The sequence below is a fragment of the Thamnophis elegans genome, chromosome 15 (assembly GCF_009769535.1).
Source record: "Thamnophis elegans isolate rThaEle1 chromosome 15, rThaEle1.pri, whole genome shotgun sequence".
In the NCBI taxonomy this organism is placed as follows: domain Eukaryota; kingdom Metazoa; phylum Chordata; class Lepidosauria; order Squamata; family Colubridae; genus Thamnophis; species Thamnophis elegans.
Genome location: NC_045555.1, coordinates 16,385,404 through 16,409,506, shown reverse-complemented (window position 1 = coordinate 16,409,506; position 24,103 = coordinate 16,385,404). Strand labels below are relative to the sequence as shown.

The following is a 24,103-nucleotide window of genomic DNA, read 5'->3' as shown; positions in this document are numbered from 1 at the left end:
TTGTGGAGGCTCCTAGGAGGGGTGGAGAGGGGCGGGCAGGGCCAGCCTGTCCTTGCAACTACCGGTTCAGCGAACCAGATGTAAAATTAGCATCCGGTGCACCCAAACTGGTCCAAACCAGCTGAATCCCACCCGTCACTATCCACAGAAAATACAAGAATCGATTTTGACAAGAGAGAGGACTGCATTAAATAAATGCCCTGTAAGTCTGTGATGCAGGAAGTGGCATCTTTCAAAGGGCAGCCAAAAAAGCCAACACAATCCTAAATTGCACTAACAGAGAGATTCAACCAAGATCAAGTGAGGTGCTAATACCACTTTATAAAGCCTTAGTAAGGCCACACCTAGAATACTGCATCCAGTTTTGGTCACCATACTATAAAAAAGATGTTGAGATGCTAGAAAGCATGTAGAGAAGAGCAACCAAGAGGCTTAGGGTACTGGAGGCTGAAACATACAAAGAACAGTTGCAGGAACTGGGCATGGCTAGTCTAGTGAAGAGAAGGACCAGTGGAGACAAGATAGCAGTGTTCCAATATTTGGGGGGCTGCCACAGAGTGGAGGGGGTCAAGCTATTTTCCAAAGCAGACCAGGTGAAGAATAATGCATGGAAACTGATCAAGGAGAGATTCAACCTAGAAATAAGGAGAAATTTTCTGACAGTGAGAGCAACCAATCCATGGAACAGAAGTTGCCTTCAGAAGTTGTGGGAGCTTCATCACTGGAAGCTTTCAAGAAAAGACTGGACTGCCATCTGTCTGAAAGGGTGTAGGTTCTCCTGCTTGGGCGCTGGCAGAGGTGGGTTCCTACCAGTTTGGAACGGTTCGGCTGAACCGGTAGTAACTTAATGGCCTGGGTCCCTGGAATAAATCTGTACCGTCATTAGTATTTCAGGTTCATAAGCTTTTGAAAAGCAGTGAAAACTGCAAACAAGCATGAACTCTTAAGAAAAGAACCTAGCAGAATGACAAGTCACACAGGAGGACAAACCCACTTCTCTCCATATTTCTATTAGATCTGTAGAAAAGGGGAGATTTCAGCTGGTGCACCTCAAGTGAGGTCATTTCTCTACCTATGTGTCACCTTCCTGTTGTATCTTCTCAAAGCTGACTGCCAATTTCTAATCAACGCAACCAAATGTTGTGGCCAGCCACCGACCAGTGGAGCTGGCAGCAGAGTCAGACAGTGAGGAGGTTGTGGAGGAGCATGGGCCAGTCCTGGAGGTTGATGAAGGCTCGGATGAGGGCTCTGCGTCAGAGGCAGAGGCAGGGCCAAGGCTTTCTGGCAGTGATCAGGTGCCTACAGAGCTGGACAGCAGTGAGGCAGAGGAACAGCTGGAGCCTGTTCCCAGTGTGCACATGCGCAGAGCTGCCAGAAGAAAAGAACACTAAGAAATCAGGGTAGACATGGGAGTAAAGTCACAGATGGAAGGTGATTGGCCCCTCCTGTAGGAAATAAAAGAGGAGTGAAAGGGGAGTGGGCTTTTGTAGGAAACAATTCATTTGTTTGGTCATTAGAATCATATCAGGAGTGTGAAGATCTGTCCGTGAATCTCAGAGACTTTCCTTGCACCTCATTTGGAAAATATTTACATGGCAGCTTTCCAAGATAGATAAGGTCTGTAGTCATAATTACTCCTTTGAAAGACTGTTTGGCAGGCCTTTGCTGAATGTGAATGAGAGGAATTCATATTTGTTCAATAAAAGGGGTTTTGTCGGGACCAGGACTCTGCACCATGCTTTTAGGGGAAGCCTAGGTCAGAACACCAAACTATCAAAACGCCCTTGCTAAAAATTTTAGCAACTGGTTCTCTGCTGCTAAAAATAAGTACTTCGACAAGAAAATATTGCCTATTTTAAAATGGTAAAATGTTGAACCCCATCCAACTCTGGATGTTACCTTGACTTGTTGCATGACTTAAGTGACTGAGCAACTTACCAGCTTTTAGGTGATTTCGGTTTCTTGTGCACAAAATCGCATTGAACTTGGATTCGTCTGTCCCGAGTCGATTTTCTCCCGCTGCATAGAGAGCCTAAAAGGGATAAAGCTTTGGGTTATCTCATGATCCCAAATTAGTTAATTGCTCTTCTTAATCACTCATTTTGTTCTCCTGAAATTTTAAGATTAAAGCCTAATTCCTGGAACTGTTTATTGGAACAACTTTGGCTGTAAAGAATGGAATTATCCTGACAGAAACTTGGGCTGTACCTCAAAATAAATGAATGGCACATCCGAACAAGATCAGTGTTACATTTCCATTTTTCCTCCTCCATAATATCACTAAAATTTGCATTCCAATGTTACCTGTTTATAGAATGTTTACAGTTTGAATAGAATAGAGCTGGAAGGGACCTTGGAGGTCTTCTAGTCCAGCGCCCTGCTCAAGCAAGGGAACCCATACTATTTCAGATAAGTGACTGCCTAGTCTCTTCTTAAAAACCTCTTCTTTAAAAACCTTAAAAACCAGTGATGGAGCACCATGATTTCTGAAGGCAAGCTGGTTAATTGTCCTCACTGTTAGGACGTTTCTCCTTAATTCCAAGTTGCTTCTCTCTTTGATTAGTTTAGCCCGTTTGTAAATATTTTTATTTTATAAAAATAATATAATTTTATAGTTATATAAATAACTATATATATTTATGAAGAAAGCTCTTTATAAATATTTTCACCAGCTGCCTAATTATGATCTTGATTCTCTAGATCAGATAAATCAGGGGTGTTAAATTTGCGGTCCATGGGCTGTATGTGTCACATGCTGGCCCCACCCCACCCCACCCCCATCCAGTTTAGCGAAGTGGGGGAAAGTCTCACTACATCAAGTAATGACACCGTGACGACGTGAGTTTGACACCCCTGAGACAGAGGAACTCAGAGAAAGGGTGAAACCTTTTCGAAAAGCAAGAATTGGTGAACAAGAAAATAATAGGTAAAGGTAAATGTTCCCACGCACAGGTGTGCTAGTCATTCCTGACTCTAGGGGCGGTGCTCATCTCCATTTCAAAGTCTAAGAGCCAGCGCTGTCCGAAGACATCTCTGTGGTCATGTGGCCGGCATGAGTAAACGCCGAAGTCACACAGAACACTGTTACCTTCCCTTCAAAGGTGGTTCCTATTTTTCTACTTGCATTTTTACATGCTTTCAAACTGCTAGGTTGGCAGAAGCTGGGACAAGCAACAGGAGGTCACTCCGTTACGGGGTGCTAGGGATTTGAACCGCTGAACTGTCAACCCTTCTAATCGACAAGCTCAGCATCTTAGCCACTGAGCCATCATGTCCCTTTAAGGAAATAATAGATCAATTAAATATCATAGTTAGGAGGGGATGTACACCATTAAAACCAGTTCTAGATTTTATTAAAGGCAGAAATATTCAGCATAAAAAGGAATTTCTTCCTTAAAAAAAAAAAAAAAGAATGTTCCACTCAGTGTCAGAAATTTTAATTCTGCAAATCTTTTTAAAATGTGAGAAGTCTACATCAGCTGTATACTCACCTGAACATCACTCTGGACAAGGGACATGTCCACATTAGTGCCTTCATCTCGGTTGCCCTGGAAAACATTTCAAAATGGCTCATATTAAGACATAAACTACAATTTTAAACACGTACACTGTACATACATACCCGCTTAGAATACCTTTGCTGAGGCTGCTGGTTAAGCCAATGGGTTTCCACTGCCAGAATATTATCATCTTTTTAGCCTACAGTACAGTGGTGAAATTCAAAAATGTTTACTACCAGTTCTGTGGGTGTGGCTTAGTGGGTATGGCAGGGGAAGGAAAATGCAAAATCTCCATCCCCTCCCTACTCTGGGACCAGCCAGAGGTGGTATTTGCCAGTTCTCCGAACTACTCAAAATTTCCACTACCGGTTCTCCAGAACCTGCTGAATTTCACCCCTGCTACAGTATGCGTTTCTTTGGTGATCCCATTATTACACAGTCAAATATTGAAAAGGCCTTTTCTGTTTTGCATTATGCAATCAACGTCTTCAGTTCTCAGTCTTCTTTGATCAAAAAGGAGGGAGGGAAGTCATGCAAAGTTTTCAAGAGATATGATTTCAGGATAATTTAGAAAATCTCACAATAAGATTGAACTGAAATGGAATTAATTGATGGATTATAGAAAGAAAGGCGGGGGAGGTTCCTTCAAGTAGAGTTTAATTTCTACACAGACCCATACTTGTTATTTTTTGTAGCTGCAAATCAGAATGAAAATTATTTTCTGGAATATTTTGCTTGGCTTTTTTCAGGGTCAATGAAGATCAACTAAACTTCACCATTTGCTTTGACCAATCCTTGGATTAGGATTACGAATATGAGTTGAGTAGCAATAGCACTTAGACTTATATACCACTTTACAGTGCTTTTACAGCCCTCTCTAAGCGGTTTACAGAGTCAGCCTATTGCCCTCAACAATCTGGCTCCTCATTTTACCCATCTCGGAAGGATGGAAGGCTGAGTCTACCTCGAGCCTGGTGAGATTTGAACCACCAAATTGCAGGCAGCCAGCAAGCAGTTGAAATAGCCTGCAGTACTGCACTCTAACCACTGCGCCACAGAGGCTCATACCAATAGTAGACCAATAGAGTACCAATAGAAAGGACTATCTGTAGCTCAGAGTTGAATTGTGGAACCCTTGGTGCTCTCTGATCTTTTTTGTTTTCTTGCAGATGCTTCATTACCCATCTACTGATGATGTTACCTAGCTGGGTCATAAAATGTCTGCAAGAAAACCCTCAAAATCAGAGAGCAATGGTTCAAGTCTCAATCAGATTGTTTCTTGATTTCGTCAAAACATCCATCATTCATTCATCAGGACTTCACTTGGTTTAAGTCCTGGTTTACTGAGACAAGCCACGATCAGAATTGCTTTAGCTAATGCTGGCTACAAAAATCAGGAATACTGTTTACCCTTGGATGTCCCTTAATGTAGCTAAAATGTATTCAGCTCTTCACTCTTGTTAGAAGTTAGATCCAAATTTCTAGTCCATGAGTTTGTCAAGATATACATCTGTAAAAATGGCATTAAGCAATTTTAAAAAAAAGAATAATAATCTACATACCTGAGAGAGTGAAATTAAAAGTCTCTGGAAATGGCCAGATGTGTCATTTCTAATGGCTTCTTCCAGAGTTTTCTTAAATACTGTGAAAAACCAAAGAAAGTCAGTTTTAATTATGATTTTTTTAGAAGCAGTATTTAAACATTAGTGAACCCCAGGAGATGGGAAAAGGTGAAGAATGTGAGTGTAATACAGTTATAGATAAAAGTACACCTGGTTTAGGGTGGAAACTCCTTACAAACATGTGCATGTTTTTTTTTTATATTTTACCCTTCAAAAATTACTGTTTTTCCAAAGTGGTGAAAGAAAAGCGTTAAAGGAATTTCCAAATGGAATTTCTCACCACACCCTTGTATTCACATAACAACCTCGCCTTTCAACAGTGCAGGCATTTTCTTCCACTGAACTCTGATGGTAGAATTTGGAAACAAGCCATGTTCCCATTCAGGAGAATTCTTGCTGCCTCTTTCCATCTGAATTACACTTCAGTTTCTCTTCTATATCAGGAGTAGGTGGCAAACTCAAGGAAAGTATTGCTCTTTCTTTCTTTCTTTCTTTCTTTTTCTTTCTTTCTTTCTCTTTTCCCTCCATGCCTTCCTCCCTGCCTCCCTCCCTCTCTCCTTTCTTTCTTTCTCTCTTCTTTTCTCTCCCTCTCTCCTTTCTTTCTTTCTTCCTCTTTTCCCTCCCTCTCTTCCTCCTTTCTTTCTTTCTCCCTCCCTCCTTTCTTTTTTCTTTATTTCTTTCTCTTTTCCCCCCCTGCCTCCCTCTCTGGCTTCTTTCTTTCTTTCTTTCTTTCTTTCTTTCTTTCTTTCTTTCTTTCTTTCTTTCTTTCTACCTTCCTTCCTTCCTCCCTCCTTTTTTCTTTCTTCCTTTCTTCCTTTCTTTTTCTTCTCTCTCTCTCTTTCTTTTCCCCTCCCTCCCTTCTCTTTCTCTGCCCCCCCCTTATCTTTTTCCTTCACTGTCAAGTGATTCTGGGCAGCTCATATCATAAAAGTGCCCCATAAAATAACCTTCGGCATTGAGAATTAAAGCATTAAGAGTAACAAAACTAGAGGGGGAAAAATGGGACCATTGGGTAAACAGGGTGGAGGTTGACTGTCAGAGACTGGTTGAACATGTCCCTTGGCAAAATTTCTCAGAAGTGGTTTGTCCTTAGAGGTTGTAAAATGAATTTAATCTTCATAAATAATATGGAAATTGATGTTAGGCTGGAGTATTGGGATTATATTTTAATACTATATGTGTATTATATTAGGATTGGTAAAGAAGGCCTGACTAAATAGAATAAATGAAATAATTAAATGGAAAGACTAGAGGTGGAAAGATGATATGAAAGCTTAAATACTATTGTAACTGGCATTAGAATGGCATGACAAAATATTGAATAACTAAATAATGAAGAATTATATCTTAATACAAGTAGGAACATTAATATTAGGAGTACCGTATTTTTCACACTGGAGTATAAGACGCATCATGTTTTTGAAGAGGTAAATTTTAAAAAAGGTTTTTACACTGTGCAGGCCCCCCAAACCCTCTGCACACCTCATTTTTTTGCAAAAAAAGGGGGGCATGCATAGGCTTTGGGAGGCTTGTAAAGCGTTCTTGGGGGCTGCAGGGGGCACAAACGAGCAAAAATGTCCTGTTTTTTGCTTGATTTTTTCCTCCCCAGCCCCAGGAGCACTTTGTAGGCCTCCCAAACCCTCTGCACGCCCATTTTTGCATAGAGGGCGGGGTTTCGGTAGCCAAAAATGCTGTATTCAGTGTATAAGACGCACCCAGATTTTCACCCTCTTTTTTGGGGGGGAAAAGGTGCATCTTATACTCTGAAAAATACGTTATATAAGCTTAACCAATGCAACAAATATTATTGATCTTAGTACTATTATTTGTATCAGAGTAAATGATACTCAGAATGCCAAACTCTTCATGTATTGATGTTTATGTACATATGAAAACAAAATAAAAAAACATATAACAACAAAAAGAAGTGGTTTGTCATTGTTTCTAGCGCTGAGAGACCTTGACTGGCCCAAGATCACCCAGCTGGCTTTCAGCTTACAATCTCTGCATTTGGTTGCTTTAACCAGGGGTGAAATTCAGCAGCTTCTGACCGGTTCTGAAGAACCAGTAGCGGAAATTCTGAGTAGTTTGGAGAACCGGCAAATACCACCTCTGGCTAGCCCCGCCCCCACCTATTCTCTGCCTCCCGAGTCCCAGCTGATCGGGAGGAAATGATGATTTTGCAGTAACCTTCCCCTGCCACGCCCACCAAGCCACGCCCACAGAACCTGTAGTAAAAACATTTGAATTTCACCACTGGCTTTAACCACTGGATTGTGCTTCCTGTGGACACGTCACCCAGATGGACTTCAACAGATGCAGAATTCCCCTTCTTTCTGTCCTTAAAACCCAACCTGATTTTTTCCCCTTTGTTCTATGAAGGAATGGAAAGCTTAGTCCTTCCATTCTCTTGGCTTTTTCCCAGGTTATTGGCCACACCTGACTGCCCCTTCTATCCATAGCAGCCTAGCAGAACTGTTCTGACCCAACCCTCACAGAAGCAAGAAACAGACTCCAGCAAGAAAAAAAACCCTCTTTATTTATACTTTGGGAATTAACTGCATTCACCAACAGAAAGTCCAGAGTCCTGAGAGGAATTAACTGAAACAATAGTTCTTATCAGCTCGTTATGATAAATGCAAGTCTGTGAGCTCCCAGCTGGGAGGCTGCCAATTAAGTCAGTTCAAACAGAGAACTAGACAAACCTCAGTTCTGCCAAGGCAGCCTTTGTCACACAAAACACAAGGAGCAAACTTTCTAGAAATGCCAACAGTTGTCTGCGCCAACCAAACCACTCCCCTTTCCTCCTATTTATTCCCCAGCCAGGGAGGGGCCAATAAGTGTCCATGTTTGCTTTGCTTCCCGAACCTACTCCTTGTCCTCCGTTGCTCACCTCTTCTATCTGCTCTGTGCTTATATGCATCTAGAACAGGCCCCAGCTGCTCTTCCTCCTCACTCATCTCTGACTCCAAAGGCTGGGAAATGCCAGATGGCCCTGGCTCTATCTCTGCTTCCAATGCTGAACATCCATCACAGCCTTCCACAGGCTTCAGAACTGGCCCAAGTTCTTCCCCAACTTTCTCATTATCTGAGTCTAGCGCAAGCGGGACACAACGATAATGGGAATATCTGTGTGGTATATTCTTAAATGCAAACTCTGCCTCTTGGCCCTCACCAATAAATCAACCCAGCAAAAAATGGAGAACATTGCCCCTGGCACCATAACCCCGCACCCTGCCTCTAGAAGAACACAAGACTCACGTCCACAACTCAGTTTTTCAGTCCCCACCATACCAGCCTCTCTGCTGGAGATCAGATCAGGGCTGATTCTGAGCGATACAACTCACCCGTCTTGTATGTTCGGCTGATTTCCTGAATGTGATTGTTATCGCGAGATGCCAGGATCTCTATCAAGCAGGCTTCGTCTGTGCCAGCACCCTGAGCAAAGGGAGAGAGCCTCTTTTCAGTATTATGTAGGAGATTCTCTCCATATGTCAGGGAGCCCTCGAGTTACAACCACAATAGAACCCCAAATTCATGTTGCCAAGTCAGACATTTGTTAAGTTATGACTTTTTGTGCCTCTTTTGTTAAGTGAATCACTGCATTACTTATATAATCTATATCTATCTATCTATCTATCTATCTATCTATCTATCTATCTATCTATCTATCATCTATCTATCTCTATCATCTATAGAGATCTGTCTGCCTGCCTGCCTCTCTGTCTATAATTATATCTATGTAGCATATCTATCTATCCATCCATCCATCCATCCATCCATCCATCTCTGCCTGCCTGCCTATCTCTCTCTCATCTCTGTCTGTCTGTCTGTCTGTCTGTCTGTCTGTCTGTCTGTCTATCTATCTATCTATCTATCTATCTATCTATCTATCTATCTATCATCTATCTATCATCTATCTATCCGCTCTGTCCATCTATCTATCTATCCATCCATCCATCCCTATCTATCTATCTATCGATTTTGTTAAGTGAATCACTGCAGTACTTAAAATCTATTTCTATCTATATCATCTCTATCTGTCTGTCTATCTATATCTATATCTATCTAGCATCTATATCTATCTATCTATCTATCTATCTATCTATCTATCTATCCATCCATCCATCCATCCATCCCTGCCTGCCTGCCTGCCTGCCTGCCTATCTCTCTCTTTCTCTGTCTCTTGTCTCTCATCTATCTATCATCTACCATCTATCTGTCTGTCTGCCTGCCTGCCTGCCTGCCTATTTCTCTTTCTCTTTCTTTCTCTCATGTCTCTCTTTCTGTCTCCCTCTCTCTCTCATCATCATCTATTATCTACACAGACACCTTAGGAATGCACAAAACCGATGAGACCTTCATAGTGAATTCAAAACACTCCACTTTGCATTCAAAATGGTAGCTTTGCATTTGTGATGGGGCATTTCTAAGGTGACATAGGGCATTTCAAATTCAAAACTATGATTCAATTTTGTTGCCCTCATTTATACAATACTTTCAATAACCCAAAAGGGCTATGTGTGTGACAGATGCAGGGAAGCTAAGCCCAAACATGACTGAATGCAAGGCCTTTCCGCTGATAGTCAGCAGAAAAAGGCAAAAGAAAAAATATTATTTTAAGGGTAAGTTTGGGTGGAGACAGGAAAGAAAGACAAAATGAACATTGAATCGGACAACACGTTTATGGAGGCGTCACTTTCTTTTAAATACAAACCTTGATAGCTTCTTGGATTTCCGTGACATCAAAGAGGACAGGCGCTTTCAACATTGCCAAAATGGTTTTCTCAAAGTTTCCGGAGAGCTCTGACTTCAGGTCCTTGATCAAATCCTAATTTTTAACCAGTTCAAAAATAGAGAAGAAAGTGGGGTTTAGAACTGTACCAAAATGACATTTAGCGGAAGCAAACTCTAAATGTATCCATTTCTATGGCAAATAATTATGTTCCAGTGATATAAAAGGTCAGAGACAAGAATCCTACACAACAGGGGTGTCAACCATCCCACTCAGCGCATGCAGCAAATAATGACTCCTGGGCCACGTTTTGGTTGCCAAGAGTATAATTTACTGAGCTGCCATGGATACGGAAGTAGCGAAGCCAATTCTTAACATTTTCGTGCACAAATAGCTCTCCCATTGTCACTTTATTCCATCCAGCCAATTATGTTCAGTTTGTTTGGAGAACAGACTCTGGTGGACTTTTCCAGCAGGTGATTTTGGAACAGTGGTATGTCTCTCTGCAGGGTTAGTGCTCTTGCATTCCATTGCTCCCTCCCTTGCAATCCAACCCATATCCTTCCTCCCTCTCTCCCCCGTTGTGTTTTGACTTAGGCTTCACAAAATCACAAAGCAGACTCCTTGTCCCGGCAAAACCCCTTTTAATTAAGCTAATGTGAATTCCTCTCATTCACATCCAACAAAGTCCCCGCAAACAGTCTTTCAAGGGTGAATTTACAACCACAGACCTTATCAGGCTTGGAGAGCTGCCAGGCCAATATCTTCCAAATACAAGGCTGTACAAGAAAATACTTGGCAAGGAGTCTCTGAGAGATATGAACAAATCTGATTAAGTAATCAAATTGTCTCCTGCAAACTTCCCTCCCCTTTCGTTCCTTTTTATTCCCTATGGGAGGGGCCATTCACCGTCCATCTGTGCCTTTACTCCCGAGTCAGCCTTTGTTCCTTAACTGTTCCCTTCTCCTGTACAGAATGTGGCATGTGCACTCACATTTGCAAACTGGTAGGGAAGGTAAGTGAATCCCACCACTGGTCCAGATACTGGCCCTAAGTAGGAAAGTACCACGGTGCAGTAGAATAATGATATGTATCATTATTATGGGTCTCACCTTCCCATAAGCTGTTTTGAATGAGAGTATTATCTGCTGTCGTTGCTTGTTCGAGCGACTTCCAAGGCAGTCGATGATGGCCTGTTCATCAGTTCCTAAACAGAAATAGAAAATATTTCGTTCTTAAGCTTCATCCAAACATATCAGTTGGAGAAACCAAGAGTGGACAATGCTGGCCCTCTATAATTGAAAGAAAAGAAGCTAGACCTGGATGACTCACCAAAGCCTTTCATGGCTTTCCTCAACACTTCTGCGTCCCTCAAAGGATCAAAGGATGGAGCGTCATGGATTGTGCCTCGCTTTCCAGACTGTAGTAATGCAAGGATAAACAGAGGGATAGAATCAAGACCACATGAAGGGTTAATACCACTTTATAAGGCCTTGGTAAGGCCACACTTGGAAGACAGCATCACATTTTGATCACCACGATGTAAAAAAGGTTTGGAGATTCTAGAAAGAGTGCAGAGAAGAGCAACCAAGATGATGAGGGGACCGGAGGCTAAAACATATGAAGAATGGTTGCAGGAACTGGGTATGTCTACTTTAATGACAAGAAGGAGTAGGGGAGACATGATAGCAGTGTTCCAGTATCTCAGGGACTGCCACAAAGAAGAGGGAGTCAAACTATTCTCCAAGGCACCTGAGGGTAGAACAAGAAGCAAAGGGTGGAAACTAATCAAGGAGAGAAGCAACTTAAAACTGAGGAGAAATTTCCTGACGGAACAATTAATCAATGGAACAACTTCCCTCCAGAAGTTATGAATGCTCCAACACTGGAAGTTTTTAAGAAGATGTTGGATAACCATTTGTCTGAAATGGTGTAGGGTTTCCTGCCTAAGCAGAGGGTTGGTCTAGAAGACCTCCAAGTCCCCTTCCAACTGTGTTATTCTATTCCATTCCATTCTATTCTAAAAGTTTCTCATTCCAAAACCAATTTTTGACAATTAAAATATATCTTGTTATTCAAGGCATCAAATATTAATTAATAACACACTTGAGGAACTAAAGATAGCTAAAGACAGGGCCGGTGGTGACATGATAGCAGTCTTCCAATATTTGGGGGGTTGTCACAAAGAGGAGGAGGTCAACCAGAAACTATGGATGGAAACTAATCAAGGAGAGATCCAACGTAGTACTAAGGAGAAATGTCATGACAATGAGAACAGTTAATCAGAGGAACAGCTCGCCTCCAGAGGTTGTGGGTGCTCCATCACTGGCGTCTTTAAGAAGAGATTGGACAGCAAGTTGTCGGAATGGGATAGGGTTTCCTGCTTGAGCAGGGGGATTGGAATAGAAGACCTCCAAGGTCCCTTCCAACTCTGTTTTTCTGTTATTTGGCCTAAGCCAAAAGATGACAATAAGATCGAATCGAATTTAGTTTTTCAGTTGCTTAGAACTGATAGACAGAATCTTGCCAGACTAAAGCTATAACCTTCAAACTTAATACTCTACATTACCTAGAACCTGGGAGATTCTAGAGTGTGACTACCCTGAATTTTTTCCTCTCTTTCCCCATTCAGTTCAGGACTGTTATTCTGTATTTTGTAGGTTTACAAAATGATGAGCTAGTTGATTCCTCTGATCTTTATCATAAGATAAAAGCAAGAGATAAGCCCAGAGGTTTGACCAATCCAACATTCTAGATAGATACATTCTCCTTGACACAGGTTGGGAATCACTCCATGTTGCAACTAATAAAATATCCCAATGTGGCATACAAGAAGAAGGGCATAAAAAAGATATACAATGCTTTCAGCACCATGTAAAACTATTAACAACAAACTCATTCTCTGCCCCCTCCAAGTTTATCAATTGATATGGCTATCAATTTGTCAAGAAGTTTTGAGAAAGGACTGTATAGTAAAAGCTGAACATTAAAGCAAATGGCATCAGCTGGCATCAGGATTGGTCACAAGCTTCTTTGTTCAACATCTTTGTATCTGCAACCGGTCACTAAATGAGGTAGTCCCTAAATGAAGCCTACACACACACACTCACAGATATAATTTTCCTGGCGCAAAATATTTACTTCTTTCAATGCAGGCACAAAAGATCTTAATCTATCTTCGTCTATCTATCTCTATCTATCTTCTTTTTCCATCTTCTATCTTCTGTCTGTCTGTCTGTCTGTCTGTCTGTCTGTCTATCTATCTATCTATCTATCTATCTATCTATCTATCTATCTATCTATCTATCTATCTATATAAAAAAGACTGTATGTATGTATGTATGTATGTATGTATGTATGTATGCATGCATGCATGCATGCATGTATGTTCCAGCATAACTCTGGAACACCTCAAGCAATTTCAACCAAACTTGGTACACAGATGACTTACTCTCTGGAAAAAAATAGTGTGGGGGGTAAGACACTCCTAACACCCCTCAGGGTGTGTGTTCTGTTAAGATACATCCTGTTGTGCCTTAAAAATGGCTTCTACTGTACCTCGATTAAACCTGTCAGTCTTACATATCAACCCTGACTGCTCTTTAGAAGGCCAGATCCCGATCCAGATACTTTGGCCACCTAATGAGAAGGAAGGACTCACCGGAGAAGAGCCTAATGCCGGGAACAATTGAGGGCAAAAGAAGGGGACGACAGAGAATGAGGTGGCTAGATAGTAGGCATGAGCTTGAATGGACTCCATAGGATGGTAGAGTACAGGAAGGCCTAGAGGAACTTTGTCCATGGGGGTCGCGATGGATTGGACACGATTTTGCAACTAACAACAACAACATTTTCTCAGAAACTACGAAGTCGATGCCACATCCTCCCTCTTTCCCCTTCCTACTAAAAGGAGACTGCCAAAATATACAGAGAAAAAGGTCCTTACTACTCCAGGGATGACGGTAGGCATGGGAGAACCTGGGTAGGATGGCATCGAAGGATTAACAGCTGGAACGGATGGATAACTTGGCATGGGCTGCTGCCCAGGATACGGCACTGGTTGAGGCTGCTGGGCCGCTGCAGGTGGCATCGGACCACCTGGGTATGATGGATATGATGGCATCCCTGTTGGGGGGTTTCCTCCGGGAGGTGGAGGGTACATCCCATAAGGCTGCTGACCCTGTGGTGGTGGTTGTCCGAACCCTCCTGGAGCTGCAGAAGGGTAGCCCCCAGGAGCCGGAGGATACATTCCCTGTGGCACATTGGCACCACCAAACGTTCCAGACATATTGGAAGCCTGAAAGAAAAACACCACCAGGTATTCAAAGATTCAAAATTCATTTTGTAGCACAATAACTTGCCAGCAAACTTCTTCTCAACTGTGCTGTAAAGTGGACAACATTGTCTGCATGTAGTAGGAAAGACGGGGGAAAGGAAGGAGACGAATGGTTTCATTTCTCTTAATTGTATTGCAGTGAGTAGTTGATGCATCTATGGAGATTCTCAGTCATCCAGGTCATGGTTGTCCCAAAGATGCTTCTTCAAATGCAACTGGAGGTTGCCCCCCCCCCCCCCTTGAAGTTGTTTTGCTTCTCATCCAAGAAGGTTCTTCAGTTCTCATCGAAAAAGCTTCTTGGATGAGAAGCGAAATGTCTTCAAGGCAAACGTCTATGGAGATTAGTCATCCAGAGGTCATGATTGTCCGAAAGGTGCTTTTTCAAGAGGCAACTGGACTTTCTTTGTTTTTTTCTTTGAAGATGTTTTGCTTCTCATCCAAGAAGGCTCTTCAGGTCTGACTTAAGAGCCAAGGTGGCGCAGTGGTTAAATGCAGCACTGCAGGCTACTGCTAGATCAGCAGTTCAGCGGTTCAAATCCCACCGGCTCAGGGTTGACTCAGCCTTCCATCCTTCCGAGGTGGGTAAAATGAGGACCCAGATTGTTGGGGGCAATATGCTGACTCTCTGTAAACCGCTTAGAGAGGGCTGAAAGCCCTATGAAGCGGTATATAAGTCTACTGCTAAGTCTACTGCTATTGACTGGATGACGAAAGAGGCCATCTCTATCAAAAATGAGCAGCCCTCTCTCAACAGAGGGGGAGGGATATGACATCTCCAAACTACAAGACAGTCCTTTCAGCAGTTCCAAGAAGGCTCCACACCCATTTCCACTACTTAGGTGACCCTGAGGACACAGACAAACCTCCAAATGGCCTCAAGGTCTCTCTAAAAAGATGCAAACGACCAGCAGTCTGCAAGGAATATAAATCCTTCCATTCCCCACCATCCAGTCAAAGCTGATGAAGCTTCTTGGATGAGAAGTGAAAAGTGTTTTTAAAAAACCCAGAAAGTCCAGTTGCTTCTTGAAAAAAGCACATTTGGGATCTCCACACAAGCATGCCCAGTTGTTAAAACTCTGGACTAGAACCGGGGCTCCTCTTCTGCATTCCTGTGCACACACACCGGTTAGCTGGCCTTTGCGTGCGCGGGAGCGCCAAAACCCAGAAGAGCAGTCGAAACCTGGAAGAGCACCCAAGCTTCCAGGTTTCTATCATGCGCATGCACGACGGCCAGCTGTTTGTCAGCTACGTGCCCACACTGGAAACTGGAAGTTTGGGCGCCAGCATATGTATGCGTGCCGGAATGCTGCACTTCTGGGTTTCTGCGCCCCTGCGTATGCGAAGGTCAGCGAGGCCCCACGTTCCAGGTGGTATGGTTTTGAGTGCCATTTCCTGCACACAGATTGGCACGCGGTGATGTGAAAGGATAGTTATCACTATTCTAGAGGAAAGACATAATAACATGGAATTAGATGGCCAATAAATTTAAATGATGATGGTAGGACTGTCATAATATCAATTGCAAAGTTGCAAGCAACTCTCAGATGGTGAGAAAAATCATTTTCTGAACTTCTTGATTACTAGCTAGCTAGACAACAAGATAGTATCTGGGTTCTTCTTCTTCTTCTTCATCATCATCATCATCAGGTCAACATCAGGTCCTGAGCAATTTTTTTTTCAGCATTTCCCTCATTCACAGCATCTTTGGCATTTTCCCAAGGACATTCATAATCGTCCTTAAGTGTTTGGCAACAAGTTTTCTGGTTACAACCCAGATATAATAGTCCTAACAATGGCCAAATCCCAGGTTCTGAAACCACTATTGCTATTTAATTAGATTTACAGGTTGCCTAGAGGGGAAAAGTGGGGATCACAATTCCCATCATTTGCTTCGTTTGAAACCCTAAGGCGCTTCAGCTTCAAACTGGAGTTACTCACCATGCCTGCCATATAATCCGGATTAAACTGATTAGCGTAGTTCCCAACATTTTCTAATCCAATTGGAGGAGGGTTTGCAGGAGGGTAGCTGGGGGCACCCCAGGGATTACTGCCTGGAAGTTAAAGCAGCAAAAAAGAGTAAAAACAGACAACTTAGCGAAATATTAGCCGAGGACTCGTCACTGAAACGAATGCTAGCCCAAACAGCTGCTTTGCTTCCTGTGGATGAAACCAGATATTGTCCTTCTCTAATTATTTAGCCTCTGTCCTGATCTTGACTCTAACTAGATTAGGGGTTGGCAACCTGCAGCTCTGGAGCCACATGTGGCTCTATCATCCCTCTGCTGCAGCTCCCTGTCGCTCAAAAAATTTGTCACAGCCACCAATGTGTGACACCTGCTGGTACGCGATTTACTGAGCTTTTCTACCCCCAGTAGGCCAACCAAGGATAAATCCAAGAGAAGAAAAGGTAAAAGTAAAAAATGATATATGCAGTGTTATCTTCATTTTAGATATCAAAAGGATTTTTTGTGGCTCCCGGTGTTTTCTTTTCTGTGGGAAACAGTTCCAAATGGCTCTTTGGGTGTTTAAGGTTGCAGACCCTGAACAAGATAAATAACTAGAGCTAGAGATGCTCCAGATAATCAGCAAACTAAGCTCTATCATACTCACTAAGAAGCAACTGATTCCAGGAAAAAGGAAGAGTCCGTCACACACATCCTCTGAGATGTAGCAAGAAATTTGTTGACCGTTCTCAACTGTTAAGCATCCATAACTGAAATAACAATTTACAGAATACAGTAGTATTCTTAGCAAAGAAATTCATGGACTGGAAGACCCTCAAGGTCCCTTCCAACTCTTGTTATTCTGTATTTTTTTTTGGCTCAGGCCTAAGTCAAAAGATGACAATAAGATACAATTGAATTCAGTTCTTCATTTTCTTAGACCAGGGTTGTCAAACTTGCGGCCTGTAGGCTGGGTGTGTCATGCGCTGGCAACACCCACACCCAATTTAACAAAGGGGGGGGGGAAGTCATGATATGTCACATGACGCCGCCATGATGGCATGAATTTGACACCTCTGGCTTAGACCTAATAGACAGAATCTTACCAGACTAAAGCTACAAACTTCAAAAACTTAATACACTACATTCTTTAGAACCGTGACGGCGAACCTATGGCACGTGTGCCCAAAGTGTCACGGGAGCCATGTTGCCTGGCACGCACGTGACATCGCCCGTTCCTCTTCTGGGTTTCTGGCGCATGCGCATGAGACAATCAGCTGGCCTTCGTGCATGTGGCAGTGCCGGAAACTGGAAGAGCGGGTCTTCCATTTTCCAGTGTGAACATGTGCGCTGCCCAGCTGATCATCACACGCACATGCGCACCAGGACTGGAAGACTAGCTGGCCAGCACACATGTGCATGCCGGAAACTGGAAGTTCATTTTCCATTGTGTGCATGCCCCCTGGGAAGCTCCTCTTCCGGATTGCATCCCAGACAAGCATGTGCGTGCACGTGCTCCCTTTTCGGCACTCTGGGAATGTGGCTACCCTGAATCTTTTCCTCTCCTCCTCATTCAGTTCAGGACTGTGCAGTCCCTTATCTTGTGTTCCTTTCTAGTGCTATTTATGACATTCGATCGGATCTTTTCTGTACCCATGACTCCCTCTTTTGTTACAGGTCAGTTGCCACCAAACTGTTCTAACAACCAGGTTTTATATGGGGGGGGGGACTCTTACCTGGAGCAGCAGGTGGATATCCGCTAGCTGGTGGATAACCACCCGCAGGTGGATATCCGCTTGCAGGTGGATATCCTGGATAACTCATGTTGTAAATCTGGAAGAAAAAAAACATACAAATATACCTACATGACCGCAGAGATGTCTTCAGACCACTAGAGTCGCGAACGACTAGCACATATGTGCAAAGGGAACCTTTACTTTTACTAATATTATATTCTAATATACCTACTACCTTTTGTGTAAAGTCTGAATATTTCAGAGGCAATGTCAAAATGTCTCCTTTTTCCAAGAATGGATTCTTAAGACCAAGACATTAGTCCAAGAAGGCTTAACATCCTGCTTAGGGAATTCAAACATTTTTAAAATATGTAATGGGAAATACACCTTTAAATATGGTTGTAAAGAAGAAATGTAGCAATTTTAATTCTATTAAAATCTTTCTATATTTAATCCTGAGATAGACAGGCCTACCACAGATATAGATTACATTTGTATATAACATATATTTCCTCCTGAACATACAAAACATTTTAAATATCGACGTTACAGCAGGTTTCCATCTGGTGAACTCCTTCAGCAAACATTGATTCAGCTTGGTTGACAGGGTAATTTTTATTCTCATTAAACAAAGTTTCCTTTCTCACAGCCAGAGAACCCACAATCCTCCATCCATCTTTTTTTCTGCACTAACCAAGCTCATGAATGCTTTCTGCGTCTCTCCTCTAAAAGCAACACTCCCTAAGCTATTCAAACAGAAGCTTTGAGGCAGGGGTGAAATGCTCTGAAGTCTGCTACTGGTTTGCTTCGTGCATGTATGTACACCAAACCCACGCTTCGCGCGCATGCGCACTGCAGGCACTAAGAAACAAGTAGAATAGCGAGGGGGGGAACAGCTGTGCCGGGCGATTTAGATTCACTATAAAGCAGGATTTGTAGCTGCTTTATATGTAGCTGCAGATTTGGATCTGCTTTGTAGCAAATATAAATCATGAGGCACAGCTTATTGTTGCACAGCTGATCGTTGAACCTTTAAAAAAAGACTTTTTAAAAGCATTTTTAATTACCGGTTCAGGCAAACCGCTAGTGAAAAAAATGCTTAAAAAAAGTTTTCAAAAGTTCTGTGCGACAATCACTTGTGCCGTGCAATCGTCAGAACTTTTTTTTTACTTTTTAAAAGCATTTTTTACTACCAGTTCACCCGAACTGATATAAAAAATGCTTTAAAAAGTAAAGTTCCGAGGATCAGCTGTTTGACAATCAGCTGTGCCTTGTGATCATGCAGTACAGCTGATTGTGGCACAGCTTACTACTGGTTCAGGCGAACCAGTAGCATTTTTTTACTACCAGTTCACCCAAACTAATAGTAAAAAAATGCTTTAAAAAGTAAAAAAAAAAAAAAGTTCTGAGGATCAGCTGTTTGACAATCAGCTGTGCCTTGTTATCTTGCAGTACAGCTAATTGTGGCACAGTTTACTATTGATTCAGGTGAACTGGCCCAAACCGTAGCATCTCACGCCTACTTTGAGGGGAAGCAAAAGGGAAAAAAGAAAAAAGAGAGAAAGGAGAAAAACAGCCATTGTCATCAACAGGATGCCAAAGCGGAGTTTTAAAGCTCATCTCCTTTTCAGAGCCAGAGAATAATTTCCACTACTAGCAAATTAAAAGAAAACAAGAAGGGGAAACCAGAGGAAATTCTCTTTTCTTGCCGTGCTTCCAATTTAAAACACAAAATAACCATGTCCAAGGCTGTGTAGGACACCTCCAACAGCAAAACAAAATTGGCACGCCGGGAAGACCATGTTGATGTACAGAAAGATCATTTACTATAAACTTACTTAAACGTCTTGCTCCAGGGCTAAAAGAAAGGGGCAGAGCTGTTAAACCATGTGCTCATTTTCCTTCCTGTAATTATAATCTGTAATTATATTTTAGAAGCCCTGGAGACATTTTTCTACGCAGCCTCCTTTCAAACGGAGCCCCAATCAGGTTTATGGATACACTCGAGTTTGATTCTTGGCTGCCGAATAGAAACACTATAGAAGAGGTTCTCGACTCACAGCCAAACTTTGGACTTGCAGCCTCAAATCTCTGTTGCTAAACAAGACGCTTGTTTAAGTGAGTCCCGTTTTATGACCTTTCCTTGTCGCAATTTTTAAGTGCATCGCTGCATTGTGAAGTGAATCACATGGTTGTAAAGTGAACCTGGGTTTCCCCGTTGACTTTGCTTGTCAGAAGGTCACAAAGGGGGAGCCGGTGACCCCAGGACACTGCAACCGTCATAAACAGAGCCACTTGCCGAGCGTCTGAATTTTGATTGCGTAACCCACAGGGATGCTTCAATGGTTTTAAGTGGGAAAAACTATCCTAAGTCACTTTTTTTCTCTGTCGTGGTATCTTCGAATAGTTGCTAAACGAATGTTTGTAAGAAGCACCTGTAGTTCCCCACTGCTTTCTTCTCAGACTAGTTCTAAACCAGGGGCGTCAACTCAAGGCCCGGAGGCCGGATCTGGCCCACGGGGGCCACCCTGGAAACAGAGAAGCACCAGCCCGTAGTGCCTCTGCCAGCAAAAATGCAGCTTCAGAGGGCTGCATAAAGGCTTCCGTGTCCAGTCATGTTTGACTCTAGGGCAGGGCTGTCAAACTCATGGCCCATGGGTCAGATGAGTCAGGCACTGGCCATGCCCACGTCCAGTTTACCAAAGGGGAAAACAGTCCTGACTTATCCTGTGATGATGCTGTGACAACGTATATTTGACACCCCTGCGGTAGGGCAAATGGATAGGCAAGAGAAAGTCCACCAGGGGTGAAATCCAGCAGGTTCTGACAGGTTCTGGAGAACCGGTAGCAGACATTTTGAATAGTTCGGAGAACCAGTGGCAGAAATTCTGAGTAGTTCGAAGGACCAGTAGTGGAAATTTTGAGTAGTTCAGAGAACTGGCTGGCCCCAGAGTGGAGTGGGAATGGAGATTTCGCAGTATCCTTCCCCTGCCACGCCCACCAAGCCACGCCCACAGAACAGGTAGTAAAAAAAAATAATTTCACCACTGAGGTCCACTCCCCACTTGCTCTCCAATGTACACCTCCTAAACATATACCCTAAGAAGCTTTCAATCCACTATCATTCCTCCTCATGTCTTTTTTTTTAAAAAAATCCCAATGGATTTATAAGTGAGCCTTTCAGATCAGAGGTGGTGCATTTGCTTTTCAAGCCGACAGAAGAAATGCTGAGTTAAAAGCTAGATGTACGTAGCATTTGTGGTGGAGCGCTTCATATCCTGTTGGAAACCCATGGCAACCATTTGACCCCTGTAACCATCATTTCCTGGTTGCAACCCTGAACCTAAAAGCTGTTCAAATGCAGCTTTAGAGTTAAAGACAGATCCATGGCAAAGTGAGATCTTACGAGTATTGAAGAGTTTGAAGGAGCTGTATCTTTTCCCAGGCTTGCATGCTACAATTGCAGCTGAAGCCTCCAGTAAAAGGATTATGGGGGAAGGGAGGGAGCGCATTTAGGCAATGCTAAAATCTCATTCTACCCTATGCCCATTCTTATGACACATTTTTCAACTCTTTGCAAGAAAGTTTACAATCAGAATTGGCAAATATTGAATTGGTTGGTGCTCATTCTATGTGTTTGTTTGTCTGTCTGTCTGTCTGTCTATCATCTACTTACCTACCCACTGTATCTACCTATCTATTATCTATCTACTCCATCCACCATCATCCATCATCAGCCTGCCTGCCTGCCTGCCTACCTACCTATCATCATCCATCTATCTATCCACCCATCCATCCACCCATCCATCCACCCACCCATCTATCATCCATCCATCCATCCATCCATCTAATCTAATCTAATCTAATCTAATCTAATCTCTCTATCCATCCATCCATGCAACTCTATCTAGTATTTCCCATTGTTATTGCAATTATATGAAAACAGATCCCTATGCTCTGGGCTCCTGGAGAAAAGACAGAACAGAAAGTTAAGAGATAAATATGTAAATGTTATGCTTTTTAATAAAAAATAATAATCTGTAAAAAGTGGTACCAGACTCCTTCTGAACCAAAGACAACTTTCTTTCTCAGCTGCCCTTCTTAGGTTAATGATCTTTCATAATTGCAGACGTTCATATAAAACACTAACTTTCCGGAGCAGATTGTGAGAATTCTGTCCTATTCTAAACTTCCTTTTTATGACCCTGTAAATCCCTTAATTCGGGGTAGAGTCGACAGGATAGAGCTGAGCATTTACTGACCAGATACCCTTCCTGATGCCTATGTGAAGTTCACAGCAGACATTTTCTCTTTAGGCTCTAGGAGAGAAATATCTCTGCTAACTAGGATTAAACTCTCTACCTTCCCAAGGGGAGGTGAGATTCTTCACCCCTAAGCCACCATGCCGCTCAATTCTATCCTATTCCACTTCTTAGAAAAAGCAAAACCTTAATTATCATTGAGTTTAATGGCCAAACTCCTGTTAGTATTATTACGCATGAACTAAGCTTTTCTCCACCAACAATTAACCAAGGAACACATTGCTACTTAATGTGGCCTTTATCCTATTTCCAACTTATGAACAAGTTAAATCATTCCTAACTACCACAGTTTTGAAGTAGCATTTTCCCTTATTCTAACACCATCTTATGACGGCTGTAATTGGGTAGAATCCATTATCTCTGGCCTCCCACCACCTCGGGGAGAAACCAAGTGACTGCAATGGCTTGAAATAGTGACCACAGACGATAGCAATAGCAATAGCAGTAGACTTATATACCGCTTCATAGGGCTTTCAGCCCTCTCTAAGCGGTTTACAGAGAGTCAGCATATTGCCCCCAACAATCTGGGTCCTCATTTTACCCACCTCGGAAGGATGGAAGGCTGAGTCAACCCTGAGCCGGTGAGATTTGAACCGCTGAACTGCTGATCTAGCAGTAGCCTGCAGTGCTGCATTTAACCACTGCGCCACCTCGGCTCTACCACATGACGTGAACATATAGTTTTCTACAAACTCAAGGATTGGGGAGAAGCTAACTCAGTAGTGGGGATAGGCCCTGAATGTCCCTTATATGGTCTTCAGAATTGTCTATAATGCCAAAGCATTCCTTAGCAGACAAATCCACTTTTAAAAGTTCTCTAAAAGTACAAAATCTAAACACCGCTTGCCTAAATATAACCCATGAATGATCAGCTTCTATAGCCTCAATGCTTGCTCTATATTCAGGCTGCTTTCTGGGTACTAAATGTGTTTTGTGAAATACAAACTGACCTTTGCCTACACAGGAAGGTTTTGTATTTAAGTTGGCACCGTCGAATCGTATTTATAATTTCTGTTCAAACATCTTTTCAAATTTAGCATCCATCTGCAAGAATCCTTCATCAAGTCAGAATGACTACTCTATTACTACTACTACTACTACTACTACTACTACTACTACTACTACTACTACTACTTCCTTCTCCTCCTCCTCTTCTTCTCCTCTTTTTTTCTTCTTCTTTTCTCCTCTTCCCCTTTTTTCTTTCTTTCCTTTCTTCTTCTCCCTTTTCCTCACACGTCCCAACATCACATGATCAAAATTCAGGGCCTTGGCAACTGGCATGTGTTTATGACAATTGCACAGTCCCAGTGATCACCTTGCCCAGCTGTCCTCGGATGAGCAATTGTGAAAGCCAGATTCACTTAACAAATGTATAATTTACTTTAACAACCGCAATGATTTGTTTAACAACTGCGGCAAAAAAAGGTGATAAAATGGGACAAAACTCAAGGAACAACTGCCTTGCTTAACGATGGAAATTGGGAGCTCAGTTGTGATAGTTAAATCAAGGACTACCTGTGGGGCTCAACAGCAAAAGTTCATATTTAAAAAAAACAAAAAATACATTGTGACCTCTGATTAACAATAGAGACATTTAGTCTTCATCCAGCTAAAGCAGGCACAGGGACCCTTTGATGACTTGGGAGGACTTTAATTCCCAGAATTCCTGGGCCAGCATTGGAACAGGTAAAGCTGGCATTATACCGGTGATGATGGCATTATTTCCAGAGCCAAACTGTAAATAAGGCATTTCCTGACAGTGAGAAAGATGAACAGCTTGCCTCCTGGAGTTGCGGCTACTCCATCGCTGGACGTTTTCAAAGAAAGATTAGACAATGATTTGGTTGGGAATGCTATAAGGTCCCCTGCCTTGGGCAAGGGGTTGGACTAGAAGACCTCCACAGTCCTT

The 24,103-nt window shown here is 42.5% G+C and overlaps 1 protein-coding gene across 1 annotated transcript in view; it reads right to left on the bottom strand.

Annotated features, from left to right (window-relative positions):
• Positions 1 to 1,840: 1,840 nt before the first annotated feature.
• The window catches only part of ANXA11 (annexin A11), a 30,087-nt gene continuing 7,824 nt past the window's right edge, over positions 1,841 to 24,103 (bottom strand). The window contains exons 2-11 of the mRNA XM_032232102.1: positions 17,873 to 17,969; positions 16,132 to 16,244; positions 13,804 to 14,154; positions 11,190 to 11,277; positions 10,970 to 11,064; positions 9,840 to 9,953; positions 8,470 to 8,560; positions 5,063 to 5,142; positions 3,492 to 3,548; positions 1,841 to 2,032 (exon numbers count right to left, since the gene is read on the bottom strand). Of these exons, the coding sequence (XP_032087993.1) occupies positions 1,856 to 2,032; positions 3,492 to 3,548; positions 5,063 to 5,142; positions 8,470 to 8,560; positions 9,840 to 9,953; positions 10,970 to 11,064; positions 11,190 to 11,277; positions 13,804 to 14,154; positions 16,132 to 16,244; positions 17,873 to 17,960 (1,254 nt within the window). The 5' untranslated portion in view covers positions 17,961 to 17,969 and the 3' untranslated portion in view covers positions 1,841 to 1,855. The remainder of the gene's footprint in view (positions 2,033 to 3,491; positions 3,549 to 5,062; positions 5,143 to 8,469; positions 8,561 to 9,839; positions 9,954 to 10,969; positions 11,065 to 11,189; positions 11,278 to 13,803; positions 14,155 to 16,131; positions 16,245 to 17,872; positions 17,970 to 24,103) is intronic.